The sequence below is a fragment of the Mesoplodon bidens genome (assembly GCF_964165515.1).
Source record: "Mesoplodon bidens genome assembly, chromosome: 3".
Classification (NCBI taxonomy): domain Eukaryota; kingdom Metazoa; phylum Chordata; class Mammalia; order Artiodactyla; family Ziphiidae; genus Mesoplodon; species Mesoplodon bidens.
The window spans coordinates 60,503,568-60,520,509 of NC_138178.1; the positions used below are offsets into that span (position 1 = coordinate 60,503,568).

Sequence of the window (16,942 nt, forward strand, 5' to 3'; positions counted from 1 at the left end):
TTTCATCAGGGATTGAGTTTGACCCAGAGCAAGTCACGTCTCAGGACTGCATTAGTCTTTGGTTGCTTAGCTAAGTTCCATTTACCTGGAAAAGCTATTTGGGCATGAATGGTCATGGAAACAGGGTCTGAAATATCAGGTACAATTAAGTGAGAAAAAAACCCCCCACAAACTATTATCTGAAAAAGAGTGAACAGGACGTTACTCTGGCTGAAATTACAATTCTATCTTTATTCTTCTCAAAAAACCTTCAGTGGCTCCCTACAACCTACAAAAGCACCCAAACTCCCGACATAAATCACCTACTGGCCGCAGCTTACCGTTCTAACCTCATTTTCCACCAGTCACATCACCCACTGTTGATTCCTACCTTCATTCTACATGGCAGCCTCTGTAGAGCCTCTGTTCCAGCCTCCAGAATCTTCCCTTCTCCTGGAAAGCCCTCTTTGACCTCCTTGTTCTACTATAGGCTCTCTCCCAGGCTTCTGTTCCTACCCAGTTCCCTCTCCCATGGATCAGAGCTTCTGGGTTAACATGAAAATCCTCTCTTGTGTGTCTCTCTTTAGGAGCAGGACCCGAGGTCCCATCGGCCCTGGCATGTATGGCTATGGTAAGGCCCCATACATCTTACCACTGCAGACGGACTCTGCACACCTGCCACAGAGGCTTCGGAGGCAGAGGCCCTCATCCCGGAATTCCAGGTCCCAGGGGGCATCTGGTTCTAGCCATGGCTACAACCTTCCAGCCCATCGGGCCCCCCGACATGGACCCCTGTACCAGAGTGACAGTAACCCTCGTCCTGGACTGCAAGTCTCAGAGAGCTCCATCTACCAGCTGCCTTTGACCCAGGACCAAGGCTTCCCTGAAGCCTCACATCTCTTCCACAACCCAGAAACAAGCAGCAGCCCTGGCCTGGGGGCCCACAGGGCAGCTCAGAGCTTCTCCCAGCCTGCCCGATCTACAGCAATCTCCTGCATTGGGGCCTATCGGCAGTACAAGCTGTGCAACACAAATGTGAGTATACACCGCCTGAGACTGGCCCTGGAAACAGCTGCTACTCTTATCTTTCTGCTGGTTGGCAGTAAACATGGTGGAAGACAGAGAGGGCATGGTTTTTTAGGCCACGTGAATGCACCTTTTGGCTTCCCTCCCTTTCATTTCTCTTCATGTGTTCTTCCCATATACTTTTCTTTTTTATAAGGTTATTACTTTAGTAACTTATGGATAACTTCTTGAATCACTTATTGACAATCACTATTGCTGCATATAGCAAACAACCCTCACATTCTCAGTGGCTTTATATCAACAATATTTTTTCTTTGCTCGTGGGTCTGTGAGTCAAGTGCAGTTTGACTAATTTAGGGCAACCAGTGGTGGTGTCAAAGATGTGGGAGCTTTGGGAGGTTTGACCAGCATGCGTATCATCCAGTAAGTTTCCTGGAGGCTCCCTGCTCTTCAAGGCATAAAGACTTTGGATATTGTACTGTGAAAAAGTCTGATAGTGAAAAATTGCTGAAGATTCTACAGCTAATAATTCCATAGCAAAGCGAATTATAAATGGAAACTACATAAGATGACCAAAGGTGTTTTTAAGAATAAATATCAGTTGAAAGACTTTATATAAAAGAGAAAGGAATGAGAATGTTTAAAGGTTAAACTTCCAAGTTACTATATTTTTCATTAATAATTTAATCTGCCTTAATAGTCTGTTACTGGGTAACAGGACAGCTGTTATATATTAGCTTCAATTTCCTCATTAAAAATATATTTCCTGCTGTAGAGTCCATAGAAATGACTTAATTTGTGATTTTAATAATTCCTCTGAATGCCTGGATTGCTTTTCAGCTTGTTTTTCCACTGACAGACTTCAGGAATTATTGATTTTTGTAAAGCAGAAATTTTCCTAAAGCCTAAAGTAATTTTTCTAAAGCCATCAGTCAGCTAGTAAGTCTTAATTGAGCATCATTGCTTGTCTTGTAACGGACCAGGCTCCATGGAAGATAGAAGTCATATTATCTACCTCATGGAGTTGTTACGAGGGTCAAATGAGGTGATGTTAAGAAAGTGCTTTATAAATAAAAAAAAAATATTTGTGTCCATGGTAAGACACAGTCCCTGTTCTGGAATATCCATTGCAATTTTTAAAAAATGAAATGAATTCATTTCTAATGTAGAATATATTCTCCCATTGACTAGTATGTGTCAGTTTTAAGGACCAAGTAATCCATAAAGAGAAGGGAAAAGAGAGAAGGCATTTGACATATATGTGGACCTGATATCTACTTAGCGTTTCTTTCATTTAACCTATGTTTTTGAAGCATGCACTTTTTTCCAGACCTATGCTGCCAACAGCAGGGCTGTCTCTTCCCATATAAAAGCTGTGGCTTCTCTGGGTGCTGGATAACTCCACTACCGAGGAGATTGAATTACAAAGAATATTTAAAAATTCTTGTGAATTCATGTCTGCATCATTTTGGACGTAGGTAAAACAATGTCTCACACATTTTCTTAGACAAAGAAGTAAATGTTGACAGAGGATTGTACAGGTTTAACTCCTTTCTTTTCACTGTAACGTTTTGCATGCCATCACCCCAAGTCACATCCTACTTACCCTTATTGAGAGATAGCTTTCCTTAAAGGTCCCATTACTACATATCTTCTTTTTATAAGCCCATGGCTTCTTGTGACTTGGGCTATGCCCCATGGACACTTTAAAACTCCCTGTGTTAGTGGTCCCCCAAACCACTCCTAGGTTTAATGATTTGCTAGGAAGACTCACAGGACTCAACATATAGTTGTATGCACAGTTACGATTTATTACAGTGAAAGGATACAGAGAAAAATCAGCACAAAGAAAGGTGCATGGGGCCAAGTCCAGAGGAAAGCAGGCACAGTCTTCCAAGAGTCCTGTCCCTGTGGAGTTGCACAGGATGTACTTTGTTCCCTCAGCAATGAGTTGTTACACATGTGAAGTGTTGTCTACCAGGGAAGCTCATTACAGATTCCATGGCCAAAGTTTATATCGGTGGCTAGTCACATAGGCACCCTTTGCCTGCTACATACTAAAGTTCCAGGTTCCCAAAAGGAAAGCAGGTGCTTAGCATAAAATATATTGCTTGTCCATTCATCCGATGATGGACACTTAAGTTGTTTCCATCTCCTGGCTATTGTAAATAGAGCTGCAATGAACATTTTGGTACATGACTCTTTTTGAATTATGGTTTTCTCAGGGTATATGAATTGATATAGAAGATGTGGCACATATATACAATGGAATATTACTCAGCCATAAAAAGAAACGAAAATGAAATTGAGCTATATGTAATGAGGTGGATGGACCTAGAGTCTGTCATACAGAGTGAAGTAAGTCAGAAAGAGAAAGACAAATACCATATGCTAACACATATATATAGAATTTAAGGGAAAAAAATGTCAAGAAGAACCTAGGGGTAAGACAGGAATAAAGGCACAGACCTACTAGAGAATGGACTTGAGGATATGGGGAGGGGGAAGGGTAAGCTGGGACAAAGTGAGAGAGTGGCATGGACATATATACACTACCAAACGTAAAATAGATAGCTAGTAGGAAGCAGCCAAATAGCACAGGGAGATCAGCTCAGTGCTTTGTGACCGCCTAGAGGGGTGGGATAGGGAGGGTGGGAGGGAGGGAGAGGCAAGAGGGAAGAGATATGGGGATATATGTATATGTGTAACTGATTCACTTTGTTATAAGCAGAAACTAACACACCATTGTAAAGCAATTATACTCCAATAAAGATGTAAAAATATATATATATATATATTGCTTGTACATATAGTTGGAGCATAGTGAGTCACTCTTATCACTTAGGGAGTGATGGGAACCCTTTTGAAATCCAAGTTCCCAGACATCAGCCAAGGACCAACCTTGCAATCAGGCCTTTCTAAGGAGAGTAATCTCAGTCTTCTGTGTTGTCTTATTTGCACATCCTCCACCTGGACCCATGTGCTCCAGCATCTTAGCATCAGTGACCTTATGTAGACATGTACGTATCCTCCTCGATGTCCAAGTGAGGGGATGGCGTGAGTCCCCCAGTTATGTAAGTCTTCCTACTCAAAAAGGAAAGAGGTGAAGGGTAATACTGTGAACAAGGAATGAAAGTTATCACTTATGTCCTCTTCAAAAAATTAGAAAATAATGCATACATTTCAAGTTCTCACCCAGTTATTATCTGGGAGAAGAAAAAGAAGGGAAAGTAACCCAGGGTAGGTTGGAAATATCCACTGATTTCAGAACTTCATCCCTTTAACTAAGTGCCCAGTGTACCCCACCCTAGTTCTTGATGGAATGCCCCCTTTCTTTTTTTTTTTTTTTTAAAGAAGATGTTGGGGGTAGGAGTTTATTAATTTAATTTATTTATTTTTGCTGTGTTGCATCTTCGTTTCTGTGCGAGGGCTTTCTCTAGTTGTGGCAAGCGGGGGCCACTCTTCATCGCGGTGCGCAGGCCCCTCACTATGGCGGCCTCTTGTTGCAGAGCACAGGCTCCAGACGCGCAGGCTCAGTAGTTGTGGCTCACGGGCCCAGCTGCTCCGCGGCATGTGGGATCTTCCCAGACCAAGGCTCGAACCCGTGTCCCCTGCATTAGCAGGCAGATTCTCAACCACTGCGCCACCAGGGAAGCCCGGAATGCCCCCTTTCTAAAACTACCCCACAGTAAAGGGCTCAGTTCTGAGCTGTGAGGTCATGCTTATGACAGGTGGTGTGAATTAGGGGAAATGTTTTTGCAGCCTTCCAAATCTCATCACTGGTCACAATCCCTCCCTCAACACAACAGAGAAGGTGCTAAATGCAGCTACTTGTAGGTCTACTTGGTGGTGGAGCACTTAGTGAGGGGGAAGGAGCTCTGAGAGCACAGGGCAGGAGTCCACAGGGTTGGGGAAGGGAACAATTGAGCTGGGCTTTCAAAGATGGCCAGAAAAGGGATAAGAGCATTTGGGGCCAAGGAAGCAGCTTAGTCAAGGACAAAAAGGCAGGGTTGTTTCAGGATCTTGGGTGCTGCAGTGCCTGCCAGGTGGTAGGGACCCTCCTTCCTTTCCCTCCCGCCTCTTTCTATCCACTTTAAATAATCACGGTCTTAATGGGAAACTTATGCTTTAACATCTCAGAATACAGAATTATCACGTGGTCTTGCTGGACTTTCATACATGAGATTGATGGGTGAGAAACCTTTTAAACACAGTGAAAAATCAGAAAGCAATTCTAATCAACCGGTTTAATTGGATGTTAAGCTTGCAAGACGGTGTGGGACAGTGAGTTTGGGGGTTAAGTTGAGCTGGATACAAATCCCAGCTCCAACACCGGGAGCTGAGTTTCCTTGGACAAGTTACTTAACTCTTTGAGGATCATCTGTGAAGTGGGGAGAATAATAGTACCTGCTCCATAGGGTTGATGTGAGGTTCAGATAAGGTCATGTGTAAAAGGAGCTTGGCATGTGCTGACACATTGTTAGTAAATAAACCATTTGGACCTGGATAAGTGAACGTGGCTGAAGATAAGAATGGAGTAAGATGTCTGCATATCTGAACAGCTCTCAATTCCTAAGGGCTGAGTCATGGAACTGGGGATGAAATGGTCAGACTTGCTCAGAGTCCCCTTTTGTCCTTTGGGTTAGCTGTGGTTGAGGGTCCTTCCCCTTTGCCCAAGAATAAAACAAGATTGCTGAGAGACCCAGCATTTCGCTGTGATGTGGCTTTCAGTGTAATCACCCTTGGGTCATGTTTAAAGTGATAGAAGTCAGCCTATAGATAACTTCATGCCAGTGAAGCCTTTATACCCTCAAATGTGCATATTTAATATTAAGCCCTACCTTGTGATGTCATCTGGGAATTTTAAGCATGCTAGTTTGTCTTTAGGATGTTCGGTTCATATAAGATGTCCTCTATGAAATAGTACTTCAGTATCAGTAATCAGTGCAGCACTAATGATCCCTGAATGTAGACTTTAAAAATAAGGAAGGTTTTCTTTTTCCTTGCCTACAATGTATATGAGGAAGTGAAGGTGATACACTCCAGTAAAAATAAAGAATCTGTGGTCTTTTAGAGCAGGCATCATCTTAGACGTCTACTAGTACAACAGTCCAGGTCACTCACTATTGCAGGTTTTTGCTTGGACTCCATAAGCACGGCACTGACATTGACTGAGTGGAGTCAGGGACGCTGAAAGTAGAGCAAGCTCTGAGCCTAAGCTCAAAGTCCAGCGGGAGAGAGAGACTCATAAATAGGTAATAACAAGCGCAGGGCACAGGCACCACTCTACACACTGTGTAGGCACTTTGAAATCTCCAGGTAGTGGAAATGAACCTGGCTTGGGTGGAGGCAGCAAAGGCCTCCTGCAGGCGATCCAGTGGAAGGGAGAATTTTCTAGGAAGAGGGAGTGACAGGGATCCGAGAGCCCCTTTGCGCTCCTGTAGGGGCTGAGGATCAAGAAAGGGTGCTTGGAGGACCTCTCAGTGGAATGAGATGCTTTTGCCATGAGCGGTGGCTTCACCTGCAAGTATGTCTTCAGCAGTGAAGGGGCAACACAGGGGTGTCCATGGTTTATCCACAGCCCTGCACTTCCTCAGCTATGGCTAAAAATTATAAGTATTCAAGCAATCGAGGAAATAGATAAGTTTCTTCTTCATGGACTTTCATTGAAGGTTAAGACCTGGGAGCAAAAGATCTAGAGTCTTTATAAGGGTGACACAGGGGGAGGAGAAAACCAAACCACAATCCCTCCTGGTGCCCATGGAGATGTAGTAAAAATACAGTTCTTTTCTACTAGCTGTTTCTGGGGTTTTGTATTATTTTTTGCAAAATACATGAACCAACCAAGACACCTTATGTATGCCCTTTGTCCTGGAGACGTAGGTGTCTCTCTCCCGCCTTCTTCTCTTAAGCACTGTGAGTTCAGTGCTTCCTCCCTGGAGAGGGGACTGACACACAGGCTCCTTCTGGATCAGGGAGGCTGGAGGGAGTCACCAGGTGCAAGGCGGGGGCAAGCTTTCGAGTTTTTAAAGGGCTTTGCTGCCAAAGGAAAAATGATCCTGAACTTAGACTGAGTGCACTTAACGTTTCAAGGGGAAAAACCTCTGGGGCTAAAAAGCAGCTTTTAGCAAACAATGGCTGTGATGAGTTCTGGTATCAATGACTCTCCAGTAAATTTCCCTGGGGTGGGACTGACTTCTGACAATGGAGATATCCATGGGGACTTGTTTCTGGCTCAAGGTAAGTGAAAATGAAGGGAAGATGTTGGACAAATCTCAAATATAGCTAAGGTCTCTTTAGGCAGATTCTAATTCTATCCCATTCCTAGTCTCATATGAAATGAGAGGAACTGACAAACAACTTCCTGCGTGCAGTTTAAGGAGAAGCTTAGCAAATGGACCACGTCAAGAAGCCAGTGCAGTTCTGTAAGGTGTAAAACATGACAGGAACTGTGGGACCAGTTAGCGGATGGACAGGTCATCTAACTAGAGGGCTCAGCGTAGGTTTCTCCTATCGTGAGCTTGTCACCAACCTCCTTATCTGGGAAATATATGCTAGTGTCAGTGCTTTTTGCATTATTCTGCTTTCCATCTTCTCAGACCACTGGGAATTTTCCATACAAAGTTCTCTTATTGACTTTCATATGTATATGAAAAGTGGCCTTACATATATATATATGAAATATGTATATGAATATTTTGTGAACATATACATATTAAATATATTAAACGTGTAAATATTATATATAAATATTCAAATAAATTTCATATATATATATTTCATATGTATGAAATATAGATGTATGAATCGTACACATATATATGAATTGTTCACAACTGTCACTTTTCATGATTATAAAAAGTAGTACAAACAGGAAGAAATATCACAGTGGTAGAGAGAGGTATATCCTAGTGCCTCTCCCAAGATGTAATCACAGTCAATCATTTAAAAGTTTTACTCTTGGGCTTCCCTGGTGGCGCAGTGGTTGAGAGTCCGCCTGCTGATGCAGGGGACACGGGTTCGTGCCCTGGTCTGGGAAGATCCCACATGCCATGGAGCGGCTGGGCCCGTGAGCCATGGCCGCTGAGCCTGCGCGTCCGGAGCCTGTGCTCCGCCACGGGAGAGGCCACAGCAGTGAGAGGCCCGCGTACCGCAAAAAAAAAAAAAAAAGTTTTACTCTCATTCTCTCCATAAGTCTAAATAGTGTACGAACATCTCTGCTTCTTGATATATCAACTTCAAATTTTCTCTGAGTGCTTACTCTGAAAGATGAAGAAATGATTCTCTTTCCTCCCACTCTGCTGATCTCTGCTAGCCACATTTTATTTTCAGTTATATTTTTATTATATATAGTATATTAACCATTTTTATTGTCTTGATTTATCAATATTAGGAAGGATCAGTCCCCTCCTTATTTTGCAAGGTTAGAAATGTAGTGCCCAAACGGTTCACCAAATTCTTCTCATTGCATTATGTGTTTTGGTTTATGTTTTATTTGTTGTTGGGCTTTTTCTTTTTTTTTTTCCCTTGGCCTGTGAAATCCCTGTGAGAGACTATATGAGGGATTTTTCTCTGTAGCCTCAATGCTTGCAACCCCTGACACATAGTAGGGGCACAGTGACTATTTGCCTTTGAAGGAATTTCACATCCTGTCTCAGCAGATAGCAGAGGGGAAGAAACCAGTCTTATTAATGTGATCCCCAAAGTAGCCACTGAGAAATGTATGCTCTCTGGGGGAGTAGGAGCTTTGAATTTAAGTTTACATTTTGCCACATACTTCCTGGTTAGTTAGAAAAAAAGATATTCTCTTTCAGACCTTCTTACAGGCATAGAGATACATTCATAATCTAAAGAGAGAGAAATAAACAAGCATTCCTGGGGTAAGCCTAGGTTTGTATAGACATGTGTACAGAGTACTTATTTATTTATTTTTTATAAATTTATTTATTTTATTTATTTATTTTTGGCTGCTTTGGGTCTTCATTGCCGCACGTGGGCTTTCTCTGGTTGTGGTGAGCAGGGGCTACTCTTTGTTGCGGTGCATGGGCTTTTTATTGCGGTGGCTTCTCTTGTTGCCGAGCACAGGCTCTAGGCACACGGGCTTCAGTAGTTGTGGCACGCGGGCTCCAGAGTGCAGGCTCGGTAGTTGTGGCGCACGGGCTTAGTTGCTCCGTGGCATGTGGGATCTTCCTGGACCAAGGCTCGAACCCCTGTCCCTGCACTGGCAGGCGGGTTCTTAACCACTGCGCCACCTGGGAAGCCCTGTACAGAGTATCTAAAAAATAGGGTTCTCACGGGTGAACGGATGGGCTTAGTTATAGTAATATCCTTTGGGTTTTTGATGTATTTATTGAATAAGAGAGAAACTCCTTTCTCTAGGAGAACAGTATGAACATGGATAGGAAAAAAAAAAAGTGTTTGAGATAGGAAAAAAAAAAGTGTTTGAGAACTAAGAAAACCTCAGTTATTTGTTTTTTGTTTTTTAAATCCAAAGCCTTTACCCAGCTCTTTTGGACAAACCAATTCACTGACTGTCTAGAGGGCCCTGGAAGTGGTAGGAGGTGGCAGAAGAGTTTTTGTGAGGTTGAGTTTGTTCCAAGTGACTTGAGAAAGCAGATATTAAACATATTTGAAAACTGTGCTGGATAACTTGTAAGAAATTTTGGTCCATGGTTATATGATTCTATATCATATAACAAGATGATGGGAAACAAAGCCCATCTTCCATCTGTAGAAGAGAAAAGAAGGGAATGTTTGCTCAGAACACCTACCTGTCGGGCACTTAACAGCTTCTGGAACTGCTGGATTCATCTTTGATGTCTTCTTAGATTCCAATTCAGCTAACATTTATTGAGCATTACTATGAGCTAGAAACTTTAATATATTACTAGTTTACTCCTCACAGAATTCCCGGGTTAGGGGGTGAGGGGAGTGGTGCAGGGCTTGTTATTGAAATGCAGTCATTTAGGTTTAGAAGAGCAAACTGCTTTGCCCAAGGTCACATAGCCACTTTCTCATAGCAGTTCAGGGACATTTTCTAGATTTTTTTCTTTAGATTTTTTTTTCACTGTGGTGATGTTAAATACATCATGTGTTGCTATGGTAGCCGGTCTTTTGATTGAATCCAGAGCAATGCAAAGGGTAAAAACAAAAATGCATATTGGACCCAGGCAGACCCCAAGGTCATGTTCCTTGGTGTCATCTTCATCGGGGATGATACCCTTCAGTCTCCTGGGGAACTGAAAGTAATTAATTACTGAAAGTTAATTGTGTGATCACTGACAGCGGCCTCTTGAGCAGTGAAGTTACGTACGGGCAGTTGTCATCTCAGATTAACCAGGGTCACTAGAAACATAGTCAGAGTTTCCATAATACTCTTTGTGACTCATAGCAACTCCAGGCAATTGTCTAGATGGAACTTTGGATAGGGCCTGAAGTGCTTTATCAGGATTCAGCTCATTATATTAAAGTAAATCTTTATTCTTCTTCCCATAAGAGACCAGTGGGAATATCCCTCCCTCTTTGTGGTGGAAAGGAGTCATTTGAAGGGAGGTTATCTCCCAGGGCCATTCCTTGGCTATAAAGCTCCGGTCTTAGCTGGCCCCATCCTGAATGAGCCTGATCTCTATCTACATGGCTTTTCCCTTGTTTCGGTTTTCTGGCCTGAAGGTTGTAAGAATCCGTGCCCATAGAAAGGATCAGCTGTCTGCAGGAAATCTGCCCAAAGCCAACTCACAGTGTAATATAGAGACAGTTACTGATAAGGTGAGGGTGACTCAGTCTATGGCATCAGGAAACAACCCACTTAAAGTATAACAAATGTAAAATGATCTGTAACCTGGAAGTTTTAACTTCAGAGAGTCTGTTAAAATGAGAGGAGATCTTATACTGATAATAGTATAAGTACAAACAGATGTAATCTACAGGAGAGACATGAAACAGAAATTCCCCAGCCCTCCTTAGTTTTCATCCTCAATCCACGGCTCCCTGGTCCTTGTTGCTGGAGCCACTTCAGTAGGCCTCAGAGGCTGAATCTGAACTTGTTCTCCAGGACGTCTCCTGACAGTAGGCAAGAAGAAGTTTACAGCCCTCTTGTCTGAGGACCGATTGCAAATTAACTTTGCTATCCACACATTCTTGAGGGGCACTGTGGCATAGTGGTTACTGTCGTGGGTTCTAGGTTCAAATCCTGACTCCCCCGTGGCCTTGGGCAGCTCATTTAACTTTTCTTTGCCTTGGCTTCTTCATCTGTAAAATGGATATAACAGTGGTTGTGTGGATTAAATGAGCAAATATACATAAATCATATGGTGGGGTGGCTGACGTTTAGTAAGTGTCAATAAAAGTTAGCTATTCTTGGGGCTTCCCTGCTGGTGCAGTGGTTGAGAGTCCACCTGCCAATGCAGGGGACACGGGTTCGTGCCCCGGTCCGGGAAGATCCCACATGCCGCGGAGCGGCTGGGCCAGTGAACCATGGCCGCTGGGCCTGCACGTCCGGAGCCTGTGCTCCGCAATGGGAGAGGCTACAACAGTGAGAGGCCCGCGTACCACAAAAAAAAAAAAAAAAAAAAAAAAGTTAGCTATTCTTAACACCATCTTCATCATTATCACCCCAGGCATCTGTGTTCCTCACCTGTACCATAATTCTGTCTCAGTAACCCACTTCCATATCTGGACTCTGTGAGGCTTGCATTTCTCTGGCCAGGTCTCTCTCCTCCCCAGGAAGTAGTGTCTTGCCTTTAACTGGCAGCTTACCTGACGTCTTGTGGGGGCCCCTGCTCAGAGTCATGCACAGGGAGACCCCCATTTTCCAGAGCACCTTGTTACCTCCTGCTACACCTTCCCATGGTGCTCACTGGATACCATAGTCAACCTCTGGGCTCAGCTGCCTCCTGGCAACTGTAGGTGGATTTGCTGCTTCAGCACCTGATCCCTCACTGTGGATCTGATGCCACGTTAAGCCCTCTGGCCTTAGGAGGTAACTGGGCCAGGCTCAAATATAAAGAACTTGTTGATGACCAGGGACAGGGTATCCTGAATGACGCATCACAGGTAGCTAGTTGATTCGGCAGATGCTTATGGATATAATAAGAGCACCAGTCATTAGCATTAAACACACTGATAAAAATGGTATCAGTGTTGAGCCCTTCCAGCTTTGCGTGGCTGTGTGTCTGGAAGGGCTCAATACGGATATATTTTTATTACATAAATGTCATATTTATTGTAGAGAAATTAGACAATACAAATAAACCGAAAGTTAATTGTAAAAAGAAAACTTCTATAACCCACCTTCCAGAGATAACACTTTTAGTCTCTCTCTCTACACACACACACCCCACACACATAATCACTTTTTTCACTTAATGGATTGTGGACTGCTTTCCATGGCATGAAATATGCATTTATATCATCAAATATCAAGCAATTCAAAGTGATTCCGAAGGTGTGTTGTTTCGTGGTCCAGCCCATTGCCACTATGTTACTGATGGGTAGAAAGAGGTTAAACAGACTGGCTAAGTTTTTGTGGTCTACAGCTTCTAATTCTGGTAATTGCCGCTAGGTTAATTAGGGTGGCTTCTGGCTGGAGCCTCATTCAGAGCAGCTTGACTTTACGTAGTTATTTGAGGAACGAGACATTTGGCCCACTGGTTCTGGTCTCTTTCCATTACAAAAACCTGCCACCCACCCAGCAGCGGATCTCGAGTTTCTAGTGATGGCGAGGGTGGGTGGTCAGCATTCTAGGCTCTGTCTCTATGTCACCGTGGGACCTCTGGTAAGGTACCCCCCTTCGCCACACCTCTGTTTCCTCATCTTTAAATGAAAGGGGTTGGATTTGCTTTAATTCTGCTCTCACACTGTGATTTCATGTTAAGTAATTTGGCGTGTGATTGAGGCTTGGGAGTGGCTCTTAATTGCGGCTGCCTAGTCTGGTGCCAGGCTGGCTGCACCAGAGGGAGCACTTTGAGTGTATATTCCTGGCCCTCTTGCCCACCCTCCATTGGGGCGAAGCCCGAGAATCTGTATTTTTAACACACCCCTTAGCGATTCTTTCTCATCGCAAGGATGGTACTTACTCTCAAGCTGCCCAGCTGATCCCATCCTAGTAGAACTTTGGATCTGGCCAAAGGTTGTAACAAGCATCTTAACTCCAAATCCTTCATGGAGGCAGCTGGTATTGCTGGAAGCCTACATGGTTCCGGCTTCAGGACCACCAGCAGCGTGGCTTCCAGAGCCCTTGGAGACAGCCTTCCCCAGCCTGTCAGCTTCTCACCCATTGTCAGAGCCCAGCCGGCCCTGCTCATCCTGCCGGCCCTTTTCCCCCACCAGTTACCATCACGTTCTGCTTCACATGGTTTCTTGCTCCATATGGTTTGGCTCAGGCCGCAGCAGGGTTATGACCACCCTGAGTGTTTGTCCCAGCAGCCTCCCCAAGTGCCCTTGATCAAGCAGGGGATGTTTTTCCTTCCACCTGTTTTCATTTCTCCCTCTGTTCCCTCATCTTCCACGAGACCTCATGTTTCTGATACATACAGTAGATTTCTTTCTAAATCCTTCAGGACTTGAGCTATCATATTAGCAGTTTATTCCAGAGACTTCTATACAGAGCTTTTAATATTTAAGGGGCCAGATGCCTTTCCCGTCTGATTATTAAAACACCCCTTCACCACACACACACCTTACACTTAAGCAGAGTGTTGCTAGTTTTAAAAAGCTAGATCCTAGCTTTAAATGAGAGATTGTGATCTTATTTCACGTTTATGTCACATTTTGCTCATATTTATCATTTATAAATGGGACTTCCCTGGTGGCGCAGTGGTTAAGAATCCACCTGCCAATGAAGGGAACACGGGTTCGAGCCCTGGTCCAGGAAGATCCCACATGCCTCAGAGCAACTAAGCCTGTGAGCCACAACTACTGAAGCCTGTGTGCCACAATTACTGAAGCCCGCGCGCCTAGAGCCCATGCTGTGCAACAAGAGAAGCCACTGCAGTGAGAAGCCCGTGCACCGCAAGGAAGAGTAGCCCCTACTCGCCGCAACTAGAGAAAGCCCACGCACAGCAACGAAGACCTAACACAGCCAAAAATAAATGAATTAATTTAAAAAAAAAGAGATATTTGTTAAAAGAAAGAAAGAAAGAAACCAGAGGGAGCTGGATGTTTTCTTTGAGTAGTCTAGTGTATCAGAATCATCTGGATAGTTTGACAAAATACAGATTATGGGGCCTCATGCCAGATTTACTGAATAATAATCCTTGGAGGAGGGATCCAGGAGTTTGCATCTCCCAGGAGCTCTCTGGGTGGTTCTTTTGCATGCCGAAGGCTAGGAGCTCTTGCTTTAGATGGTGGAGAGAATTTAGACCAGAATTTAGACAAGATGGGAGGACACTGAGAGAGAGCCTGGTGGGCACCAGACCTCTTGGGCTTCAATGCAGCCTCTGTCCTCACTGGCTGTGTGGCTGCTTCATGCCTCAGTTTGCTCACCTGTAAAAAAAATCTAAAAATACCATATCAATCACATTGGTCATCGTGAAGATTAAGTTAGTTAATATGTGAAATATGCTTAAAATAGTGCCTGCACCTGGTAAGAGCGCCGTACATGTTTGCTGTGAATATTGTCCCATGCACAGGAATGGCCCGAACAAAGTCAAACAGATGGAAATGGATGGCCTCTTTGAGGGAGGCGAGCAGACCTCTTTGTCAGGAGCAGGTTTGGGTCAGTGGTTCTCAAATTATGGTATGGAAAAACTTAACACGGGGAGCGTGTTAAAACTTTAGTGTCCTTCCAAAGTTTCTGATTTAGTAAACTTGGAATGAAGCCTTGGGATCTGCATTTAAAATTTTCGATATAGGTGATCAGCACATTTGTAGAACCCCAGGTTTCGGTGGAGGAGGACTGACATTTAACATTGGAGAGGTCTCCTGGGATTTGGCTGGGGCCATGAAGAGAGATGGACGCTAATTGCATGTTTAATATCTACTTTATTAGGTGTGTCCAGAAAGCAGTAGAAGTATCTGGGAGGTACAATGTGCATCCTACAACAACAAGCCGTTCATGGGCCGGTTTTATGAATGGGAACCGTTTGCAGAAGGTAAGAATAGCCCTAGCCCTGTCCACAGCAATTATTTTCTGTCTGTTCTCCAACCCTGTTGCCCTTTGGTTATTGCTGGAGGAATTAGTGTGATCCTGGCTAGAGTGACAATGAGGGAGAAAGTGTGACCCCCAGGGCAAAGGGGAGCTGGTAGGGGTCTTTACCAAAGGTAGTGTAGCTCAGGTGACACCTGGATCATCAGTCAGATGGATGAGGCATTGACTGAAACAAGCAGTGTCTGAGGCTGGCAGGATGAGTGAGACAGGGTTTGAGGAATGGGTTAGAGTGAGAGTTTCAAACTAAGGTTGTGAGGAGTGAGCAGGGATGGAGTTTCCCTTTTCCTTGGTTCTTGCTGCAAGCGCTGGTGTGGTGGCTTAAGAGAGCATGTAGAGTTGTAGGGTTGACACTTGCTTGGCTTTTGTGTTGGGGGAGCCTTGAATGCTTTTTCCAAAGATGAAGTGTGGTAGGTAGCCATTGCCCTTGGGACCAAGGTTCCTGCCTTTTCAAAATGATGGAAGATCTGATATTGGTAGAGCTTGTCAGTGCTGTTCTAGATCTTGGAGTCACTTTCCTATGTTGAAACGCAGGTGATGACATGGCTTTTGGGCTGAGAAGTGTTAAATTCTGAGATATATCTTCCCATCACAGAGAAAGTAGGCTCCAAATTGGTGATGGGTCAAGCAAAACTTGTGGGGTTCAATACCGACAGCCATGCTGGCCAGAGGAGAGAGTGCAGCTGCCCTCAGTGTCCAGCTGAAGGGCTCTGCTCAACGTCAGCCCAAGGCAGTGACTGGGGCAGCTGGGCTGGGCCACAACCCAGTGTGTGGAGCACTGCTGTTATGTCCGAGCTCTGGAGAAATTGTCCTGGGGAGGGCTTGATAATGAGTTGTGCAGATTCCATTACAGAATCAATGTCCAAATGTGGAAGGTTGTGCCTAGGTGTAAGCCCTTGAGGAGGAGAAGGCAGAATTGATGTCTGCTCTGAAATTGGATGCAGAATTATTCTTGTCTGTGCATTTTTCTCAGAGAAGAGTCTGTAGCCTTGTTTGGATTCTTAAAGTGCTCTCATGACCACTGCCCACTAGGATCACTGAAGAGCCTTCTAGAAATACTGATGCCTGGGCACCACTCCCAGGGATTGTGATTTAATTGGTTTGGGGTGCAGCCTGGGCATGAGGATTTTTTAAAGATCCCAAGTAATTCTAATGAGCAGCTGGGGTTGAGAACCTCTAATCCAAGAGGAAGGCAGGATTTCAGAAGAGCTGGTGACTCTGGCTTAAATTAAAGGCACAGAATCATGGGTGTTTCATAACCTGTGAAATATATTCTTGTGTCAGAACAACAGTACTTGTCAGTGAGCATTTAGAGCATTTTGTCTGAGCTGCACCCTTGCTTTATTGCTGGCTGTGGATAATAATAGCTGCTTTGCCGTGATTCACTGGGAAGAAAGGCAAATTCCTCCAACTCTGCACTGTGCTCCCCATTGTTTCCCCTGGAGCTGGAGCCCCATTGCCCAACCCTCTATGCTTAGTTCAGGGAGGTCATCTGCCAGCCACCTGATCCTGTCAAGCCTGGTAGACTCAGATCTAATATCAAAAGCCCTTTGCATCCTGCAAAGAAAACTTGTGCTAATATTTTCATCTATTATCAATATTCCCTGTGGATGCCTGCTATTGTCTGGTTTATGTATGATTCTACCTTTTCTGTTCTTTTGTTTGCCCTGATTTGTGCTGGACTTTAATTGTGAGTCCTGGCAGGGGGAGGGGAGGAGGCTTTTTTAACATTTGATTTAACTTTTTATTTTGGAAAATTTCAAACGTACGTAAAAATAGAGAGAATAGTATAAT

At 44.1% G+C, this 16,942-nt stretch overlaps 1 protein-coding gene across 1 annotated transcript in view; it reads left to right on the forward strand.

Annotated features, from left to right (window-relative positions):
• THSD4 (thrombospondin type 1 domain containing 4) overlaps positions 1 to 16,942 on the forward strand; it is a 588,944-nt gene that overhangs the window by 121,926 nt on the left and 450,076 nt on the right. Inside the window, exons 5-6 of the mRNA XM_081227432.1 lie at positions 567 to 1,014; positions 14,993 to 15,095. Of these exons, the coding sequence (XP_081083558.1) occupies positions 567 to 1,014; positions 14,993 to 15,095 (551 nt within the window). The remainder of the gene's footprint in view (positions 1 to 566; positions 1,015 to 14,992; positions 15,096 to 16,942) is intronic.